Below are 19,365 nucleotides of genomic sequence, written 5' to 3'. Positions count from 1 at the left end.
AGTGACCTGGAAGACAGAATGGTGGAATTCACTGCTGTGGAACAGAATAAAGAAAAAAGAATGAAAAGAAATGAAGGCAGCCTAAGAGACCTCTGGGACAACATTAAATGCAACAACATTGCCATTATAGGGGTCCCAGAAGTAGAAGAGAGAGAGAAAGGACCAGAGAAAATATTTGAAGAGATTATAGTTGAAAACTTCCCTAACATGGGAAAGGAAATAGCCACCCAAGTCCAGGAAGCGCACAGAGTCCCATCCAGGATAAACCCAAGGAGAAACACACCAAGACACATAGTAATCAAATTGGCAAAAATTAAAGACAAAGAAAAATTATTGAAAACAGCAAGGGAAAAATGACAAATAATATACAAGGGAACTCCCATAAGGTTAACAGCTGATTTCTCAGCAGAAACTCTGCAAGCCAGAAGGGAGTGGCATGATATACTTAAAGTGATGAAAGGGAAGAACCTACAACCAAGATTACTCTACCCGGCAAGGATCTCATTTAGATTTGATGGAGAAATCAAAAGCTTTACAGACAAGCAAAAGCTAAGAGAATTCAGCACCACCAAACCAGCTCTACAACAAATGCTAAAGGAACTTCTCTAAGTGGGAAACACAAGAGAAGAAAAGGACCTACAAAAACAAACCCAAAACAATTAAGAAAATGGTCATAGGAACATACATATCGATATTCACCTTAAACATAAATGGATTAAATGCTCCAACCAAAAGACACAGGCTCGCTGAATGGATACAAAAACAAGACCCATATCTATGCTGTCTACAAGAGACCCACGTCAGACCTAATAACACATACAGACTGAAAGTGAGGGGATGGAAAAAGATATTGCATGCAAATGGAAATCAAAAGAAAGCTGGAGTAACTATACTTATATCAGATAAAATAGACTTTAAAATAAAGAATGTTACAAGAGACAAGGAAGGACAGTACATAATGATCAAGGGATCAATCCAAGAAGAAGATATAACCAGTATAAATATATATGCACCCAACATAGGAGTACCTCAATACATAAGACAACTGCTAACAACTATAGAAGAGGAAATCGACAGTAGCACAATAATAGTGGGGGACTTTAACACCTCACTTACACCAATGGACAGATCATCCAAAATGAAAATAAATATGGAAACACAAGCTTTAAATGACACAATAGACCAGATAGATTTAATTGATATTTATAGGACATTCCATCCAAAAACAGCAGATTACACTTTCTTCTCAAGTGTGCATGGAACATTCTCTAGGATTGATCACATCTTGGATCACAAATCAAGCCTCAGTAAGTTTAAGAGGATTGATATCATATCAAGCATCTTTTCTGACCACAATGCTATGAGATTAGAAATGAATTACAGGGAAAAAAACGGAAAAAACACAAAGACATGGAGGCTAAACAGTATGTTACTAAATAACCAAGAGATCACTGAAGAAATCAAAGAGGAAATCAAAAAATGCCTAGAGACAAATGACAATGAAAACACGACGATCCAAAACCTATGGGATGCAGCAAAAGCAGTTCTAAGAGGGAAGTTTGTAGCTATACAAGCCTACCTCAAGAAACAAGAAATATCTCAAATAAAAAATCTAACCTTACACCTAAAGGAACTACAGAAAGAAGAACAAACAAAACCCAAAGTTAGCAGAAGGAAAGAAATCATAAAGATCAGAGCAGAAATAAATGAAATAGAAACAAAGAAAACAATAGCAAAGATCAATAAAACTAAAAGCTGGTTCTTTGAGAAGATAACCAAAATTGATAAACCATTAGCCAGACTCATCAAGAAAAAGAGGGAGAGGACTCAAATCAATAAAATTAGAAATGAAAAAGGAGAAGTTAAAACGGACACCGCAGAAATACAAAGCATCCTAAGAGACTACTGCAAGCAACTCTATGCCAATAAAATGGACAACCTGGAAGAAATGGACAAATTGTTAGAAAGGTATAACCTTCCAAGACTGAACCAGGAAGAAATAGAAAATATGAACAGACCAATCACAAGTAATGAAATTGAAACTGTGATTTAAAATCTTCCAACAAACAAAAGCCCAGGACCAGATGGCTTCACAGGTGAATTCTATCAGACATTTAGAGAAGAGCTAACACCCATCCTTCTCAAACTCTTCCAAAAAATTGCAGAGGAAAAACACTCCCAAACTCATTCTATGAGGTCGCCATCACCCTGATACCAAAACCATACAAAGATACTACAAAAAAAGAAAATTACAGACCAATATCACTTACGAATATAGATGCAAAAATCCTCAACAAAATACTAGCAAACAGACTCCAACAACACATTAAAAGGATCATACACCATGATCAAGTGGGATTTATCCCAGGGTGCAAGGATTCTTCAATATACGCAAATCAATCAATGTGATACACCATATTAACAAATTGAAGAAGAAAAACCATATGATCATCTCAATAGATGCAGAAAAAGCTTTTGACAAAATTCAACACCCGTGTATGATAAAAACTCTCCAGAAAGTGGGCATAGAGGGAACCTACCTCAACATAATAAAGGCCCTATATGACAGACCCACAGCAAACATCATTCTCAGTGGTGAAAAACTGAAAGCATTTCCTCTAAGATCAGGAACGAGACAAGGATGTCCACTCTCACAACTATTATTCAACATAGTTTTGGAAGTCCTAGCCATGGCAATCAGAGAAGAAAAAGAAATAAAAGGAATACAAATTGGAAAAGAAGAAGTAAAACTGTCACTGTTTGCAGATGACATGATACTATATATAGAGAACCCTAAAGATGCCACCAGAAAACTACTAGAGCTAATCAATGAATTTGGTAAAGTTGCAAGATACAAAATTAATGCACAGAAATCTCTTGCATTCTTATACACTAATGATGAAAAATCTGAAAGAGAAATTAAGGAAACACTCCCATTTACCAATGCAACAAAAAGAATAAAATACCTAGGAATAAACGTACCTAGGGGGACAAAAGACCTGTATGCAGAGAACTATAAGACACTGATGAAAGAAATTAAAGATGATACCAGCAGATGGAGAGATATACCATGTTCTTGGATTGGAAGAATCAATATTGTGAAAATGACTATACTACCCAAAGCAATCTACAGATTCAGTGCAATCCTTATCAAATTACCAACGGCATTTTTTACGGAACTAGAACAAAAAATCTTAAAATTTGTATGGAGACACAAAAGACCCCGAATAGCCAAAGCAGTCTTCAGGGAAAAAAATGGAGCTGGAGGAATCAGACTCCCTGACTTCAGACTATAGTACAAAGCTACAGTAATGAAGACAATATGGTACTGGCACAAAAACAGAAAGATAGATCAATGGAACAAGATAGAAAGCCCAGAGATAAACCCACACACCTATGGTCAACTAATCTATGATAAAGGAGGCAAGGATATACAATGGAGGAAAGACAGTCTCTTCAATAATTGGTGCTGGGAAAACTGGACAGCTACATGTAAAAGAATGAAATTAAAACACTCCCTAACACCATACACAAAATTAAACTCAAAATGGATTAGAGACCTAAATGTAAGACTGGACACTATAAAACTCTTAGAGGAAAACATAGGAAGAACACTCTTTGACATAAATCACAGCAAGATCTTTTTTGATCCACCTCCTAGAGTAATGGAAATAAAAACAAAAATAAACAAATGGGACCTAATGAAACTTCAAAGCTTTTGCACAGCAGAGGAAACCATAAACAAGACGAAAAGACAACCTTCAGAATGGGAGAAAATATTTGCAAACGAATCAACGGACAAAGGATTAATGTCCAAAATATATAAACAGCACATGCAGCTCAATATTAAAGAAACAAACAACCTAATCCAAAAATGGGCAGAAGACCTAAACAGACATTTCTCCAAAGAAGACATACAGATGGCCAAGAAGCACATAAAAAGCTGCTCAACATCACTAATTATTAGAGAAATGCAAATCAAAAGTACAGTGAGGTATCACCTCACACCAGTTAGAATGGGCATCATCAGAAATCTACAAACAACAAATGCTGGAGAGGGTGTGGAGAAAAGGGAACCCTCTTGCACTGTTGGTGGGGATGTAAGTTGATACAGCCACTATGGAGAGCACTATGGAGGTTCCTTAAAAAAACTAGAAATAGAATTACCATATGACCCAGCAATGCCACTACTGGACATATACCCGGAGAAAACCATAATTCAAAAAGACAGATGCACCCCAATGTTCATTGCAGCACTATTTACAATAGCCAAGACATGGAAGCAACCTAAATGCCCATCAGCAGATGGATGGATAAAGAAGATGTTGTACATATATACAATGGAATATTACTCAGCCATAAAAAGGAACGAAATTGAGTCATTTGTTGAGATGTAGATGGATCTAGAGACTGTTATACAGAGTGAAGTAAGTCACAAAGAGAAAAACAAATATCGTATATTAACGCTTGTATGTGGAACCTAGAAAAATGGTACAGATGAGCCGGTTTGCAGGGCAGAAGTTGAGACACAGATGTAGAGAACAAACGTATGGGCACCAAGGGGGGAAAACCATGGTGGGCTCGGGATGGTGGTGTGCTGAATTGGGCAATTGGGATTGACATGTATACACTGATGTGTATAAAATTGATGACTAATAAGAACCTGCTGTATAAAAAAAAAATTAAATTAAAAAATTAAAAAAATAAAAAAATAAATGAAGTAAAATAAATTTCCCATCTTTTTAAAAAAAAGAAAAACCCATAAAACCTGGGGAGGGTGGTGGGAGTAAAAACAGAATTTTAGAATGTGTTCAAACTTATGTTGTTATCAACTTAAAATAGGCTATTATAAATATGTGTTGTTTTATGTAAAGCTCATGGTAACCACAAAGCAAAAACCTATTGTAGATACACAGAAGATATAATGGAACAGGGTAGAATGCCCAGAGGTAAACCCACGCACATATGGGCACCTAATTTACGACAAGGGAGGCAAGAGTATACAATGGAGAAAAGACAGCCTCTTCAATAATTGGTGCTGGGCAAACTGGACAGCTACATGTAAAAGAATGAAATTAGAACACTACCTAACAGCATACACAAAAATAAACTCCAAATGGATTAAAGACCTAAATGTAAGACCGGACAGTATAAAACTCTTAGAGGAAAACATAGGAAAAACACTCTTTGACATAAACCACAGCAAGATCTTTTTTGATTCACCTCCTAGAGAAATGGAAATAAATCAGAAATAAACAAATGGGACTTAATTAAACTTAAAAGCTTTCTCACAGCAAAGGAAACCATAAACAAGATAAAAAGACAACCCTCAGAATGGGAGAAAGTATTTGCAAATGAAACAACCGACAAAGGATTAATCTCCAAAATATACAAACAGCTCATGGAGCTCAATATCAAAAAAAACAACAATCCAGTTAAAAAATGGGCGGACGACCTAAGTAGACATTTCACCAAGGAAGACATACAGATGGACAAGAGGCACATGAAAAGACGCTCAGTGTCACTAATTGTTAGAGAAATGCAAATCAAAACTACAATGAAGTATCACCTCACGCCGGTCAGAATGGCCATTATCAAAAAATCTAGAAACAATAAATGCTGGAAAGGGTGTGGAGAAAAGGGAACCCTCTTGCACTGTAGGTGGGAATGTAAATTAACACAGCCGCTATGGAGAACAGTATGGAGGTTCCTTAAAAAACTAAAAATAGAACTACCATATGACCCAGCAATCCCACTACTGGGCATATACCCTGAGAAAACCGTAATTCAAAAAGAGACATGTACCACAATGTTCATTGCAGCACTATTTACAAAAGCCAGGACATGGAAGCAACCTAAGTGTCCATCGATAGATGAATGGATAAAGAAGATGTGACACATATATACAATGGAATATTACTCAGCCATAAAAAGAAACGAAATTGAGTTATTTGTGGTGAGGTGGATGGACCTAGAGTCTGTCATACAGAGTGAAGTAAGTCAGAAAGAGAAAAACAAATACCGTATGCTAACACATATATACGGAATCTTAAAAAAACAAAAAATGGTACTGAAAACCTAATTTCAGGGCAGGAATGGAATAAAGATGTAGACATAGAGAATGGACTTGAGAACACGGGGTGGGAGGGGGAAGCTAGGGTGTAGTGAGAGTAGCATTGACATATATACACTACCGAATGTAAAATAGTTAGCTGGTGGGAAGCAGCAGCATAGCACAGGGAGAGAGGCTTAGTGCTCTGTGATCACCTAGAAGGGTGGGATAGGGAGGATGGGAGGGAGGCTCAAGATGGAGGGGATGTGGAGACGTGTATGCATATGGCTGATTCGCTTTGTTGTGCAACAGAAACTAACACAGTATTGTGAGGCAATTATACTCCAGTAAAGATCTATTAAAAAAAAAAGGTAATGAGAAAGGAATCTAAGCATAACCCTAAAGAAAGACATCAAACCACAATTGAAGAGAGCAAGAGAAGAAGAAAGGAACAGAGAGGAACTACTAAACAGCCAAAAAACAACAAAATGGCAATAAGTACATACCTATCAATAATTACTTTAAATGTAAATGAAATAAATTGTCCAATCAAAAGACAGAATGGCTGAATGGATGAAAAAACAAGACCCATCTATGTACTGCCTACCAGAGACTCACTTCATGTGTAAGGACACACACAGACTGAAGATGAAGGGATGGAAAAAGATGTTCCATATAAATGGAAATCAAAAGAAAGCTGGGGTAGCTATTTTATATCAGACAAAATAGTTTTTAAAACAAAGACTGTATCAAAAGACAAAGTTCTAGAAGTGGAACTATTATATGGTCCAGGTATCCCACTTCTGGGTATTTATCCAAAATAATTGAAATCAGGATTTTGAAGATATTTGCGCTTCCATGTTCATTGCCTCATTACTCACAATAGCCGAGAGGTGGAAATGACCTAAATGTTCATTGATACCTGAATAAATAAAGAAAATGTGGTATATACATATAATGGAATATTTTTTAGCCATAAAAAAGAAATAAATTCTGTCACGCCATAATATTGATTAACCTTGAGGACATTATGCTAAGTGAAATAAGTCAGTAACACAAGGACAACTACTGTATGATTCCACTTATTTGATGTTCTCTAAAGCATCTTAATAGAAGCAGACAGTAGAATGGTGGTTGCCAGGGACGTGGGGGAGGAGGAAATGGAGAGCTGCTGTTCAGTGGGCTTTGAGTTCCAGTCGTGCAAGATTTAAAAGTTCTGGAGATCTGCTATATAATATTGTGCTTATAGTTAGCAATACTGCGCTGTACAACTAAATCTTTCAGAACAGAATAGATCTCATGTTATGTGGGGCTTTTTTGGCCACAATTTAAAAAAAAGAGAAAATTGAATTCAGTAATACATAAACTATGTTAACATGTGTGACAAGTGTGGTTTATTCTGAGGTAGCAATGTTGATTTAACATTTGAAAACCTCAATCACTGCATTGACCAAATTAACCTAATCAAGGAGAAAAGCCCTGATTATCTCATTAGAAAACCAAAAAGGTTTGATAAAATTAAACAGATATTCATGGAAGAAAATTTCAGTAAGCCAGAAATGGAAGGGAACTTTCTCAATCTGAAAAGAATATCTATAAACATTTAAATAGAATACTTAATAGATTTAATAGAGTACTTAACAGTAAAATATTGAATGCTTTGCTTCTTAAAGTATGAAATGAGACAGGAATATTATCACTTCATTATACTGGTGGTCCTAATCTGTACAATAGTGCAAAATGAACTTTATTATTCACGTATCTATATAATATTAATATTTCATGAATATTGAAAATATCAGTTAAAACAGCTATTATCTGCAAATGACATGGTGTGTGTATATAGAAAATTCCAAACGAATTCACTAAGAACATTAGAATTAATAAGTGAATTTGGCAGTTTTCCTGAATAAAAAGGTAAATATAAAAATTGTATTTCTGTATACTAGGAACAATATTTAAAATAGTATGAAATATTAAATACCTAAAAACAAGTACAATAAAAGATGTACTAGACCTTTTCTCTGAACATACAAACGCATTTTAGAAAAAAATTTTAAAGACCATAGTAAATGGAACAATATAAAGTGTTTATGGACCAGAAGACTCAACATTGTTAAGATGTCAATTTCCCCTAAACTAATCTGTAAATTCAAAGCAATATTGACCAAAATCCCAACAGTTTTTTCTGAAATTTGCATGCTGTTACAAAGAACATAAAATAGCCAAGAGCCAACATGATCTTGAAAAAGAAGAAAATAGTTTGAAGGACTTATATTGCCACACAGCAGTATTTAACACAAAACTACAATTATCAAGGTAGTGCAGTACTGGTGTAAGGATAGAAAATAAATTTGAAAATTTTTGATAAATTTATATATTCATGTAATCTAGACTCTGATCTCCTGATCAAAATATAAAATATTTTTATCTTCCCAGAGAGTTTTGCCCTGTTGCTTTCCAATAAATCCTCACCCCTTCCCCAGAGAAAATCACTGTTATAATTTCTATGACCATAGATTATTTTTTCTGTCCTTGAACATTATAAAAATGAAATGAAACAGTGAGTACTCTTTTGTGTCTGACTTCTTTCACTCAAAACAATATGAGAGTTTCATTCATGCTGTTGAGTTTTTGTTTTGTTTTTTATTGCTGAGAACTATGAATATAGCATAATTTGTTTTTTTCATTATCCTTTAGATGGTATTTGGGCTCTTTCCAGTTTTGGCCGATATGAATAAAACTGCTATGTAAATTTATGTACAAGTCATTTCATGGGCATATGTTTTAATTTTTCTTGGACGTGCCTAGGAATTTCTAGGGCATGGGTAAAGCATGTGTTTAAGTTTATAAGAAATTGCCAAATGGTGTAGTTTTTTTTTTTTTTTCCCCTAGTTGGTTATACCATTTTGCCTTCCCATCCACAAATTTTGAGAGTTTTATTTATCCACGTCCTTGCCAATGTTTGGTTTTCTCAGTCTTTTAAATAATTTTTTTGAGTATGCAATTCTTTATCTGATGACTGATATCAAAATTTTATGTAAACATTATTTTAAAGATTAAGCATTAATCTGAGTCATCTGAGAAACAGAAGACAAGACGGCATTGGTCATTCATGAGCTTCATTGGGAGATTTCCCTCTGTGAGGAAAAATGAGAAGGGAGCTGGAGGAGGCTGGGCGAGCATCTCACTGTGATCTGTCTGACCCCTGTGAAGGAGAAAAGGAAAGAAGGAAGGAAGAAAGAAAGCCTTAGATTGCAGTGCCATTTTATGAATGTTTTGGCAAGGCCACTGTAGTGTCTTTGTGCCAAAATAGTCTGTCAGAGGAGTCCCAGATCACTGGAGTGTGCTTGCCTTAGCATCCCTTTGCACTAAGTCATTGGTTGGGAGCAGCTCAGTGGAAGCATGCCCTTGGTCAGGATGCAGTGATGTATTCAAAGCATAGCAGCTGGGGGTGTCAGTCAGTTGTAGTCACTACAGTTGGAAATTTGAGTGGTACTTTTTTTTATGACTGTCATAGTCTATCCCTTACATCACACAGATCTGCTTCTCCATACAAGTTCAGGGATCAGCTTCTCCATGATTCCTACGGGCTTATCTTTCTGAGAGGAAACCTAGCAGATTAGTGAGATAAGCTACAGCTTTAATAGTTGCAGTTGATATTGGGGCTAAAACTGTTCTCATCTTTTACCACTTCCACTCTCCATTCCAAATTCCCCTCACCCTCTGCTAATGCCTTGTTGGATCTTAGTAGCTTACCTGGTGGTGTGACCCAAATCTTCCTTTCAGAGGGCTCTGAAACTCTGGTAATTATTTCCAGGCCAGGGTTGCTGCTTATGTTCATTTTTTGCTACAGTGGACAAAAGAGTACCAGTTGCCATCCAAGTGGATCAACTGGGTTCCACATGTATTCTTCCCTTTCCCCACTGTGCAAAAACATCTCTACTCCTCCTGTTGATCATGGTTAATTACCCTGGACAATATGGTAGTAACTCCTTGACTGCTGGTCCCTGGACACAACAATTCCAAAGTGCCTAGCAGCAGCTCTAGCTTATAGTTCATTGGAACCCTTGCTCTGTCCACTGGCAAGATTATGTCCCTGTGCTCTCAACTGATAGCTTCATATATTTTGAAGTTGTGTTATTAGGTGTATATATCATTAGAATTTTTTTTTCTCGATAAATTGACCTTTATCACTACAAAATGAGCTATTTTTCTCTGGCAACACTTCTTGTTTTAAAGTCTACTTTGTATATTCATATGGCTACTTCCGTTTTCTTATGATTATTTTATCTTTTCTCTTCCTTTTAATCTATTTGTATCTTTAAATTTAAAGTATGTCTCTTGCAAACATCATTCAGTTGGTTCTTGACTTTTTAATCCAGTGTGACAATGTGTGACTAATACTTAGAATATTTTGTCTATTTACATTTAACATAGATATCAGTATGATTTTGGTATAAGTCTATCATCATATGATTTATTTTCTGTTTATACCATCAGTTCTTTGTTACTTAGACTGAATTTCCTGCTTGTATTTTTTAAGAATTTTATTCCAGATATTGTGCATAAAAAGTAGAGATTGAAGTGTCATACTGTTTGTTATGCAGTTTAGAGAGCTGAATTCCTTTCTTGTGTTGAGCTGAGGCTAGGTCACAGCTTTTATTAGATTGAGTTCATTCCCTTTAAATCTCATAAATATGTGAGCTGGGAGTGAGTTGGCTGCAGCTTCAGATATGTTGGTTAATCTTTGGGTTCTATACCTGTAGGACTCAGAAGTCCAGTCACCATGAGAATGCATGGATTACGTTTCTAGTCCTTCCTCCCCTGAAGCTCTCTTTGTAGAATTTTGAGGATAGAGTTGGTGAAGAGAATTGTCAGGCTCAGCAATTTGCTCTTGTACTTGGGACTTTTCTATACTCCAGTTCAGTCTACACTATCATTCAGGGCTTGTCTGACCTCTCCCGTTCCCACGTAATTGTTTCACCTTTAACATCTCTCTCCTTAGTCAGCTGTACCTAGACCGTATACCCACCTCCAGGTATGGAGGCTGTCAGTTTATCAAGACTCCTTTGTCACATTGAAAATATGACTTTTATTTTGTTAGGTTTTTTCTGGTTGTTACCACTAGGATCAAGGTCTTTGTCATCCCATACATTTTATCCAGAAGCAGAAGTCTTTTTCTCTTTCTTGAAAGGTCAGCTATGTATTATATTCTATCTGATGTTTGAGCTTGAGACTTTTTAGGCCATCTTATTTCTCCATCTTGTTGAAATACGAACAGAAACCATAAGTTTATCTTTACATTACAACTATTAGAGGGATGATGTATTAGTGGTTTAAAACACTGATGTGCATTAGAATTTTTTGAAGCCTATAAAAATATAGATACCTTGGTCTTAAAATAGATGATTCAGATTCACTCACTTCATGGGGAAAACCCAAAGGAATATATGTTTTCCAAAGGCTCTTCAAACTTATTTTGATGCAAATAGAAGTTTGAAAAGAAAATGATAAATTAAATGAATGGTGCCCTGAAAGTCCGTGATATTCATCTATATTTTTATCCCTAGTGCCCAGCACAGAGCTAGTGAGTGCTCGGTTTGTGTTTGTTGAATGGGTGAATGCATTCATTATGGCATCTTGGTTTTCCACCTAAATCAGATGTGAGATGATTTAGACATTTTAGATATTATTTCAGTAAGTAAAACTACAGCCATATGAACAAAGACTGAATCAATTTACTGCTTTTGAGGTTACCGATGTCCTCCTTGTTGCTTAATATGTTGGACACTTTTCCTTATATATTTTATTTGAGCTCACTTTAGAGTTTGACACTATTTTCTTCCTGAAATAAAAATATTTCCTTGCCTTTATTGACACCATAATTTTCTGGTTTCTCCCTACCTGTTGGTTGTTTCATTAGAATTTATAATTCTGGTTTCCTCCTACAAAATCTAGGGCTTCTAACATGCTTTTTGAAACTTACCATAGTTGCCTCAGTTATCTCAAGATGGGTACAACAAAATTCTTATAGACAAGGAATTCGCTATCAATGCATTGAGTCTGTGTGTGTGTGTGCATGCACATACACACGCATGTATTCCCTATCAAGAATAAATATTTATTAAGTTTTCTTTACTGTGCTAGATACTGGGAATACAAAGAACCTTAAGATACCACCTCTGTGCTTAAGGAGCTTGTAAATCAAATAAGTAATGATATATTGTAATTCTGAAAGAATTCTGAGAACACTGCCCCAAGATATGAAACACAGGTCTGTTCCTCCTCGAAGACGTTAAATGTCCTTCTCTTCACCTTCTCTTTTTATTTTCTTGGAAATTTCTTTTAAGGACTTCACTGTCTTCAAGTATATGTACATGAGAATTTGTGATAGGAGGAGATGGGGGAGAGCAGTGAGGAGGAAAGGTAAGAGGGAAGGAAGGATGGTCTCTAGGCATGTGGCTTTCTGCTTCTTTATTATAAACAAGCATGAACAGAATAAAGATACACTATAGTATTTTAGCTTTCTAAAGCGTCCTTAAATGTTATTTTCATAACATTACATTTTACTGTTGGAGAAACTGGATCAGGGTATGTCCATATGCCTACTGGACACCTCCATCCTTCAGCCCTCAAAGCACATTTCATCTACAGTATCAATTTGATCCTAACCACAGTCCTCTGAGTTTGTTGCTCGTAAAACAGGGAGCAGCAGTAGAATGAACCATGTTTGAAAGGGAGAATAACCCAGCCCAGCTGAATTTAAATCCCTGCTCATCCATTTGCTAGCTGTGTGACTTCCACTTAACCTCCATGAGCCTATTTATCTATTAAATATGAATAACAATTCCTACCAATAGAGTTTTGTGTCTGACCTCATGCTTTCTAAATGTTGGTTAATTTTCCCTTTTGTCTGAATTTACTCTTGTTCCTGGAGACCAGTTCTTCCAAAGACAGGTTTTTTTTTTTCTTTTCATGGCAAAAGACAGTAATCTGTCTGTAATCTGCATTTGAGAAGGTAAACACGAACTGCATCTGGCTATTACTAGTCTGGTAGAGCCATATCCCTTTCTCTCACATGAAACAAAGTCTCAGGGAACACTTTATCCTATGCAAGATTTACTTTTTAATAGCACAGCAACACCCTAGATGGAATAATCTCTTGAAAATAGAAAAAAAAGAAAAAGAAAAGAAAAGAAAAAGAGGACCTGGAAGTTGTTATATGCCATGTGTGTAGCTGCACAATTTCTAATCTGGTAAGAGTTCAAATGTAACAATTAATGTCACATCTCACTTCATTCAGATCACTCTAAAGCTTATCTGCCTCAGGCAATAATAATCGAGACTCAATAAAAGATGCTAGAGCAGATGGAGGTACTACAGTTTCCAATTAAACTCTTCTTCGTTAAACTTTGTATTCTTTCATGATTTATTGAACTGACTTCAGCTAGCTCTCCATCACCTACACAACTGCTGTTTGTGTTTAGCACAACTGGGCGACTTTGGTTACTTTCTTAGGTAAGGAAGGGCTTTGTTTAAATAGAGAATCTCATTTTACCTTAATGAGATAGTTGTAGAAAAGATGGCATTTCCTTTTGTAGCTGGAATAAAACGAGAAGGAGAAAAAAGGCAGCTGATGTTTACTGAGCATTGGGAATGCCCTATAGGCATTTTGAATAAATATACTCTGGAGCAACGCTTTGTATGTATTGTTGCATTTAATCCTCATAACCATACTGTGAGGAAGAGGTTGTTTCTTGTTCGCTCACCATTTTGTTGATGAGAAAACGGAAACTGGCATGAGTCTGAATCAGCAAGCAGATGTGAAAAAGCAAAAAGGCTTTCCTTCCTGCTTATAAAATCATATCATCAAGGGAAAGAAAGGTAGGAGAGATTTTACAAATGAGAATGTTGAGAATGTTAAGAATAAAAACATCTGGTTTTATTAAAAGAGGAACGTAGAGCATATACCTGTATATATGAATCAAAAGAATTAATCTTTTGAAAATTCGAGGAGTCTCTTCTGCATGTGAATAGCATCACTATGTGAAGCATGTAACAAACATGTGTGTAGATGTCACACAGCCAGACACTGTGCTAGGCATTGGCAGTTTAGTGGTGGAAAAGACCGCCTCTATTTTTGCTTTCATAGAAGAAATGAACACAAATATTCATGTAATTCCAGTTAATGCTTACCCATTGTTCACTAAGAAGATGAGAGCTTTGTCTGCTTGAGTAGTCTGAGGTGATTAACAAGGCAGAAAGGATGCACTACTGTGGGAAGTGCAAAAGAACTCTAAAAAGAAGGTGGGAAAAAGGCAGGTGCTATCTCACCTCATAAGTCCTAGTTCCTGAAAAGGACTATGGAATAGAGTGAGAGATGGGTCAGGTGTTTCAGTATCTTGTTAAGAACAGCAGGGTCTAAAAGTGTTTAGGATTCCTCAGAAAGTGGAATTTCTTTCTGCGCAACTGTATTTGCTCCCAAGAAATTACTGTTCTTCTTGGCACTTTAATAAGGCAGTTTAGCTAGTCAATAGCAAGTAACACTTGCTAACGGTGTATTTCTTGTATCTCATAACCAGGAGACACTTAACTGTCTTAAAAACAGTGTATTTGATATGTCACTCTACATACACAGATTCAAAAATTTTGTGTTGCAACATGAATTCTCCAAATACCATAATTTGAATTAAGCCAAAAATAACTTAATCATTGATAGCTTAAGTGTAATATTGATGTCGTATCTTTTGTTTTCAGAATTTAAAAATAGTTGGTTATATTTTCAAGATACAGTGAAAGATGTAAATTCAGGAGTAAACATATGATGTGAGATGTGAGTTTATGATAAAGTTTGGTGTAGAAATTAATGGACAGTCCAACAAAAGCATATCAAAAGCAAGCAGGAAAAGAGTAATAAAGGAAAAATAAAATCAGGGATTAGTCAGCATATTTGGGCAAAATATGAAGCAATATTCAAAACATTATTAGGCTGTCGAGTTTATCTAATTAATAGGAATGTTGGAAAGGCTCAGATATCACAAAAATGATCAAAGGGTCAGAAAAAAGGAGCTATAGAGAAAACTTTAATTAGAAATATAACCAGAGCAAACCCCTCGTTACCACACCTCATATCACAAATTTGAATATAACACAGTCACATGACTCCCCAAAGAAAACTTCACAATAAAATTATAAAATTTTTAGCGTATAAGGTAATAGTTCTCTTCCCTACATTAGCACTGAAATTGCGCTTGGAAAGAGAAAGATAAGAGCAGACTTAATAACTCTTTATAATAATTCTTTATGTGGTGAACCAACAAATTGTGGAAGCAATGTAAGAAGATGAATGATTTGTGATAATGGCAGTGGACTCTTCTAAAACTTAGGAAACTATTCTAATTCCAGTTCTTTGTAGCACATGGATATACCATAAAACATGTGTGTGATTCCTCATTTATACATGGGGATTATACTTGGTTTATTCATTTAATAAAGCATTAGTGGGTTAAATTAACATGCTTTCAGAAAAGGGATTTGAAAAATTAAAGTTACAGAGTAAAGTTTCTCCCTATAAAATAGTCAAATGATAGAGTGGATCAGAGAAGATGGTTGTTATGATGCCATGAGTAGGAGGAAATTATTTTAGTTTTGACTCTAGAAAGTTAAGAGATTCTTACCACAAGAAATTAAGACCTTGTGTCCCTCAGAGACTTGAAATTTTGCCTTTTAGGTTTTATGGAAGTGCCATGTGTTAATTCAGTGGCTTGAATTCTAATCTAGGTTCTAAGGTGTGGGAATTCTAATAAAGGCCGCAAATGAACTTCTTACTATGCTGCCCGGGCTGTCTCACATAATAGTTTCTAGACACACCCTTCCTCTTATCTGCAAAAGTCTCTCTTATTTGCAAGGGTCTATGGAATGAGGACTAGGATACAAATACAGTCTACTGAAAAAGTGAAAATGTGCAAGTCTCTATTATTGCTGTTAAAAGAACCCATAAATTTTCAAATGTTGTACTCTCTCTGAAGTACAACTTTCCATTTGGAAATAAATACAGATTTATTTCTTTGGGTCTTCAGGAAGCACACAACCTAAAGTGTGAACAATGAAAAATGTTTTAGGAATATGGAAACTTAATATTATGAAAATATGCCAGTATAGTGTGAAATACTGTAATGGTATATAATAGAATTTATATTTTTTAAATGGGTGTGTGTGTGATATCCACATTCAATTTCCTAGCCAATTTTAGAAGTGTATCTATCTCAGGTAGGGATTAAGAATGCCAGAAGAGGAAATCAAAGAGAGTGAATTAATATTCAGCTTCTGACACTATACAGATAGAAGTTTACAGAAGACAATAGACTTAAAAGCCTGGCTTTGGTAAAACAGAGGATTTTCTAGATTCTTTTATTTCTTCATGAAGTATAACATGAGTGAGGCTGATAAAACTGGACTGCAGAGTTCCATTTTCAGGTGGTCCTTATCAAGCAGGGGCAGGGAGAGAGAGGGAGAGAAAAACTGCTGCTTGTCTTGGTAGTTTGTGGGGAGAGGACAGAGAGGAGGGTGAGTAGATGAGGAATAAGGGCTCTTACTATCTGCCTAAATTTGAAAAAAAAAGAGTTGACTTGATATATTCACATGGGTATGCGGGGCCTGAGTCCATTCAGGCTGGTCATGCTTCCCTGGCAAGACTGAATGGAAGCCTTTGAGCCTCTATCCCTCAGATACTTCCAGCTCTGCATGGAGTGGTTATGCATATCCTTGCTGTAAGGCAGCTAGATAGATGGTCTGCACGGCGTTCTGGGATCCCAGAATTTCTCCAATGAAGTGATGAAGAGATGTTGAAATTGCTGGCAGGTAGCAGAGACCAGGGATCAAGACAGAGTGGCCACCGTAGGTAAGGACTTTGAGACTGGGTGAAAAGTCCTTATGGGTCCTAGCAGTGGTGCCAGCGTGTCACCCCAAAAGCCTGGTCCAGCCACCTGCCCGTCAGCAGTCACCAATCTGGGGTGGAGACTACTCCATATATTCTGTATAAGAGAATATAGAGATCCAGGTGATACCTCATGGATCTGAGGAATGAATCTCTCCACCATCCTTTCATGTGTCCTTCACCTACTTCTATGAGGACAAGGTCAAACCCCCTCACACACTCATATAAACTTGAGAGGACTAAGGGGGTAAACCTGAAAGACTGGACATTTACCTTAAAAGACTAAATTCTGTGAAAGAGGCAAATTTTAAAAAGCCCTAAGAGGGGGCTTCCCTGGTGGCACAGTGGTTAAGAATCCGCCTGCCAATGCAGGGGACACAGGTTCAAGCCCTGGTCCGGGAAGATCCCACATGCCGCGGAGCAACTAAGCCCGTGCACCACAACTACTGAGCCTGCGTTCTAGAGCCCGTGAGCCACAACTACTGAAACCCGCGCGCCTAGAGCCCGTGCTCTGCAACAAGAGAAGCCACCGCAATGAGAAGCCCGAGCATAGCAACGAAGGGTAGCCCCCACTTGCCGCAACTAGAAAAAGTCCACGCGGAGCAACGAAGACCCAACGCAGCCAAAAATAAAGAAAGAAAGAAAAATAAAAAGAGGGATGAGAGCCAAAAAATTTTAACTATATGTATGTGTTAAGAACAGTGCTAGGTTAAAAAAAAAAAGCCCTAATAGGAAGTTTAACTTTGGAAAGACTGAATAAGGACTGTTGAAACAAGAAGAGGCAGAAATATTTTAACTGGCCAGTTGAAAAAAAAAAATCTTCCTACCCATGGTTAGAGGTTGTGAAAAAAATAAATGCAGATTTTAAGAATTTAAGAAGCTATTTTCTTTGTGCAGCTCAATCACAGTGAGTAAATATTAAAATCTTCATAGAGTTTAGAAAAATAATGGAGTTTGAGGATTAAAATGTTGGTGTTTCTCTTGGGAAAATGATAATTTCAACCGATATAAATATTTTGAATTAAGAAAAGTTAATAAGATTTTACTATTGCCTCAATGGAATTACCTCCAGAGTAGCCAACTTTGATGCAACAGAATCTGACTTGAAATGGGAAGTCCTGGTTTGAAAAATTCATTAACATTATTACCTGTGTCACTTCAGGTAATAAGTCGATTAATTTCTCTGAGCCTCAGTTTCTTCACTCATGAAATACGTAACACTAACTTCAGGGAGTTGTGATAAGTCTCTCATATATGATCATGCATATAACTTGTAGTGCAGACCCGAGCCAAAGCCAAAGCCTGCTGGCTGCCTGTTTGGTGTATGAAGTTATAGTGGGAAATGGCCTTGCCCATTTCTTTACCTGCCCTATCCGTGGCTGTTTCACACTACAAAGTTAGAGTTGAGTAGCTGTGACAGAGACTGTACTCTGTGAGCAGGTGCTATTGTTTTTATCATGTTAACCCTCTTTGCCCTGAGTCCAAGCTCATATAGTTTTGCATTTTGGTAAATTTTTTTGTTTTTTTAAAGCCTTCATTCTGGAGAAAACTATTCTTCCATTCAAAAGTATGTTTCTCATTTTAAGTTAACCAATTGGCAACAGGTTTATAAAGCAGCCTATTCAGAATTTGGTTACATTTTCTCTCTTTGCCAAGGCCTGATCTCCCCAACTGAGCTGATACAGTTAAACTTCTGAGTCTAAAATCTAAGGACCACCTGTTGCTCTGCAGCCACAATGAGCCATTCCCTGCCCACCGTCATCACTGAGATCAGGAGCCTGCTACTTTACCACCCTTATCACAGGATAGCCATAAATTTTTGCTGCCTTATGTGAACATGAAATCAGAAGATAAATTACTTTCAAAAAAGACACAGTATATCTGCTTTGATATTTTTCCTTCTTCTTTTCTCCAGTGTTCATCATCACATGGACCATCTGTCACCTGCTGCAGGGCAAAACCTACTGAGAACAACAGGCGGCTATTCTGTGAAAGGTAAGCTTGGGTAGATTTGCCATGATGCTAATAATAATTTCAAATGCTAGTTTATTATTAAATGAAGCCTGATTTCTAAAAAAAAAAATTAGTGATATAACATCCAGTGATGGGAACGTAACGTGCTTGGGTTAATTATGTCGCTTTTTAGGTAAAAAGTTAGTTGTTAACAGCTAACCACCTGCCATGTGTGAAAAAATAAGAGGCTTTAGATTCCTTTCTGGAAAGAAAACATTTTTGAAATTGAGATGCTGTAATTTTGCCCAATGCTGATGAGACCCCAAAAGGTAATTATGTCAGCCTGAGAAGACTGTGATGGTGAAAATAAGATTTAAAAAAGAATTGTGGGTTTTCAGCCATAACCAGCACACAATTTTAA

The 19,365-nt window shown here is 36.5% G+C and overlaps 1 protein-coding gene across 1 annotated transcript in view; it reads left to right on the top strand.

The window, feature by feature from the left end:
* The window catches only part of LOC309629284 (uncharacterized protein), a 1,158,831-nt gene that overhangs the window by 437,038 nt on the left and 702,428 nt on the right, over positions 1-19,365 (top strand). Inside the window, exon 7 of the mRNA XM_082393108.1 lies at positions 18,907-18,986. Within this exon, the coding sequence (XP_082249234.1) occupies positions 18,907-18,986 (80 nt within the window). The remainder of the gene's footprint in view (positions 1-18,906; positions 18,987-19,365) is intronic.

This window comes from Balaenoptera borealis, assembly GCF_965194805.1.
Source record: "Balaenoptera borealis genome assembly, chromosome: 5".
NCBI classification, from domain to species: Eukaryota; Metazoa; Chordata; class Mammalia; order Artiodactyla; family Balaenopteridae; genus Balaenoptera; species Balaenoptera borealis.
This window is presented reverse-complemented; position numbering and strand designations above follow the sequence as displayed.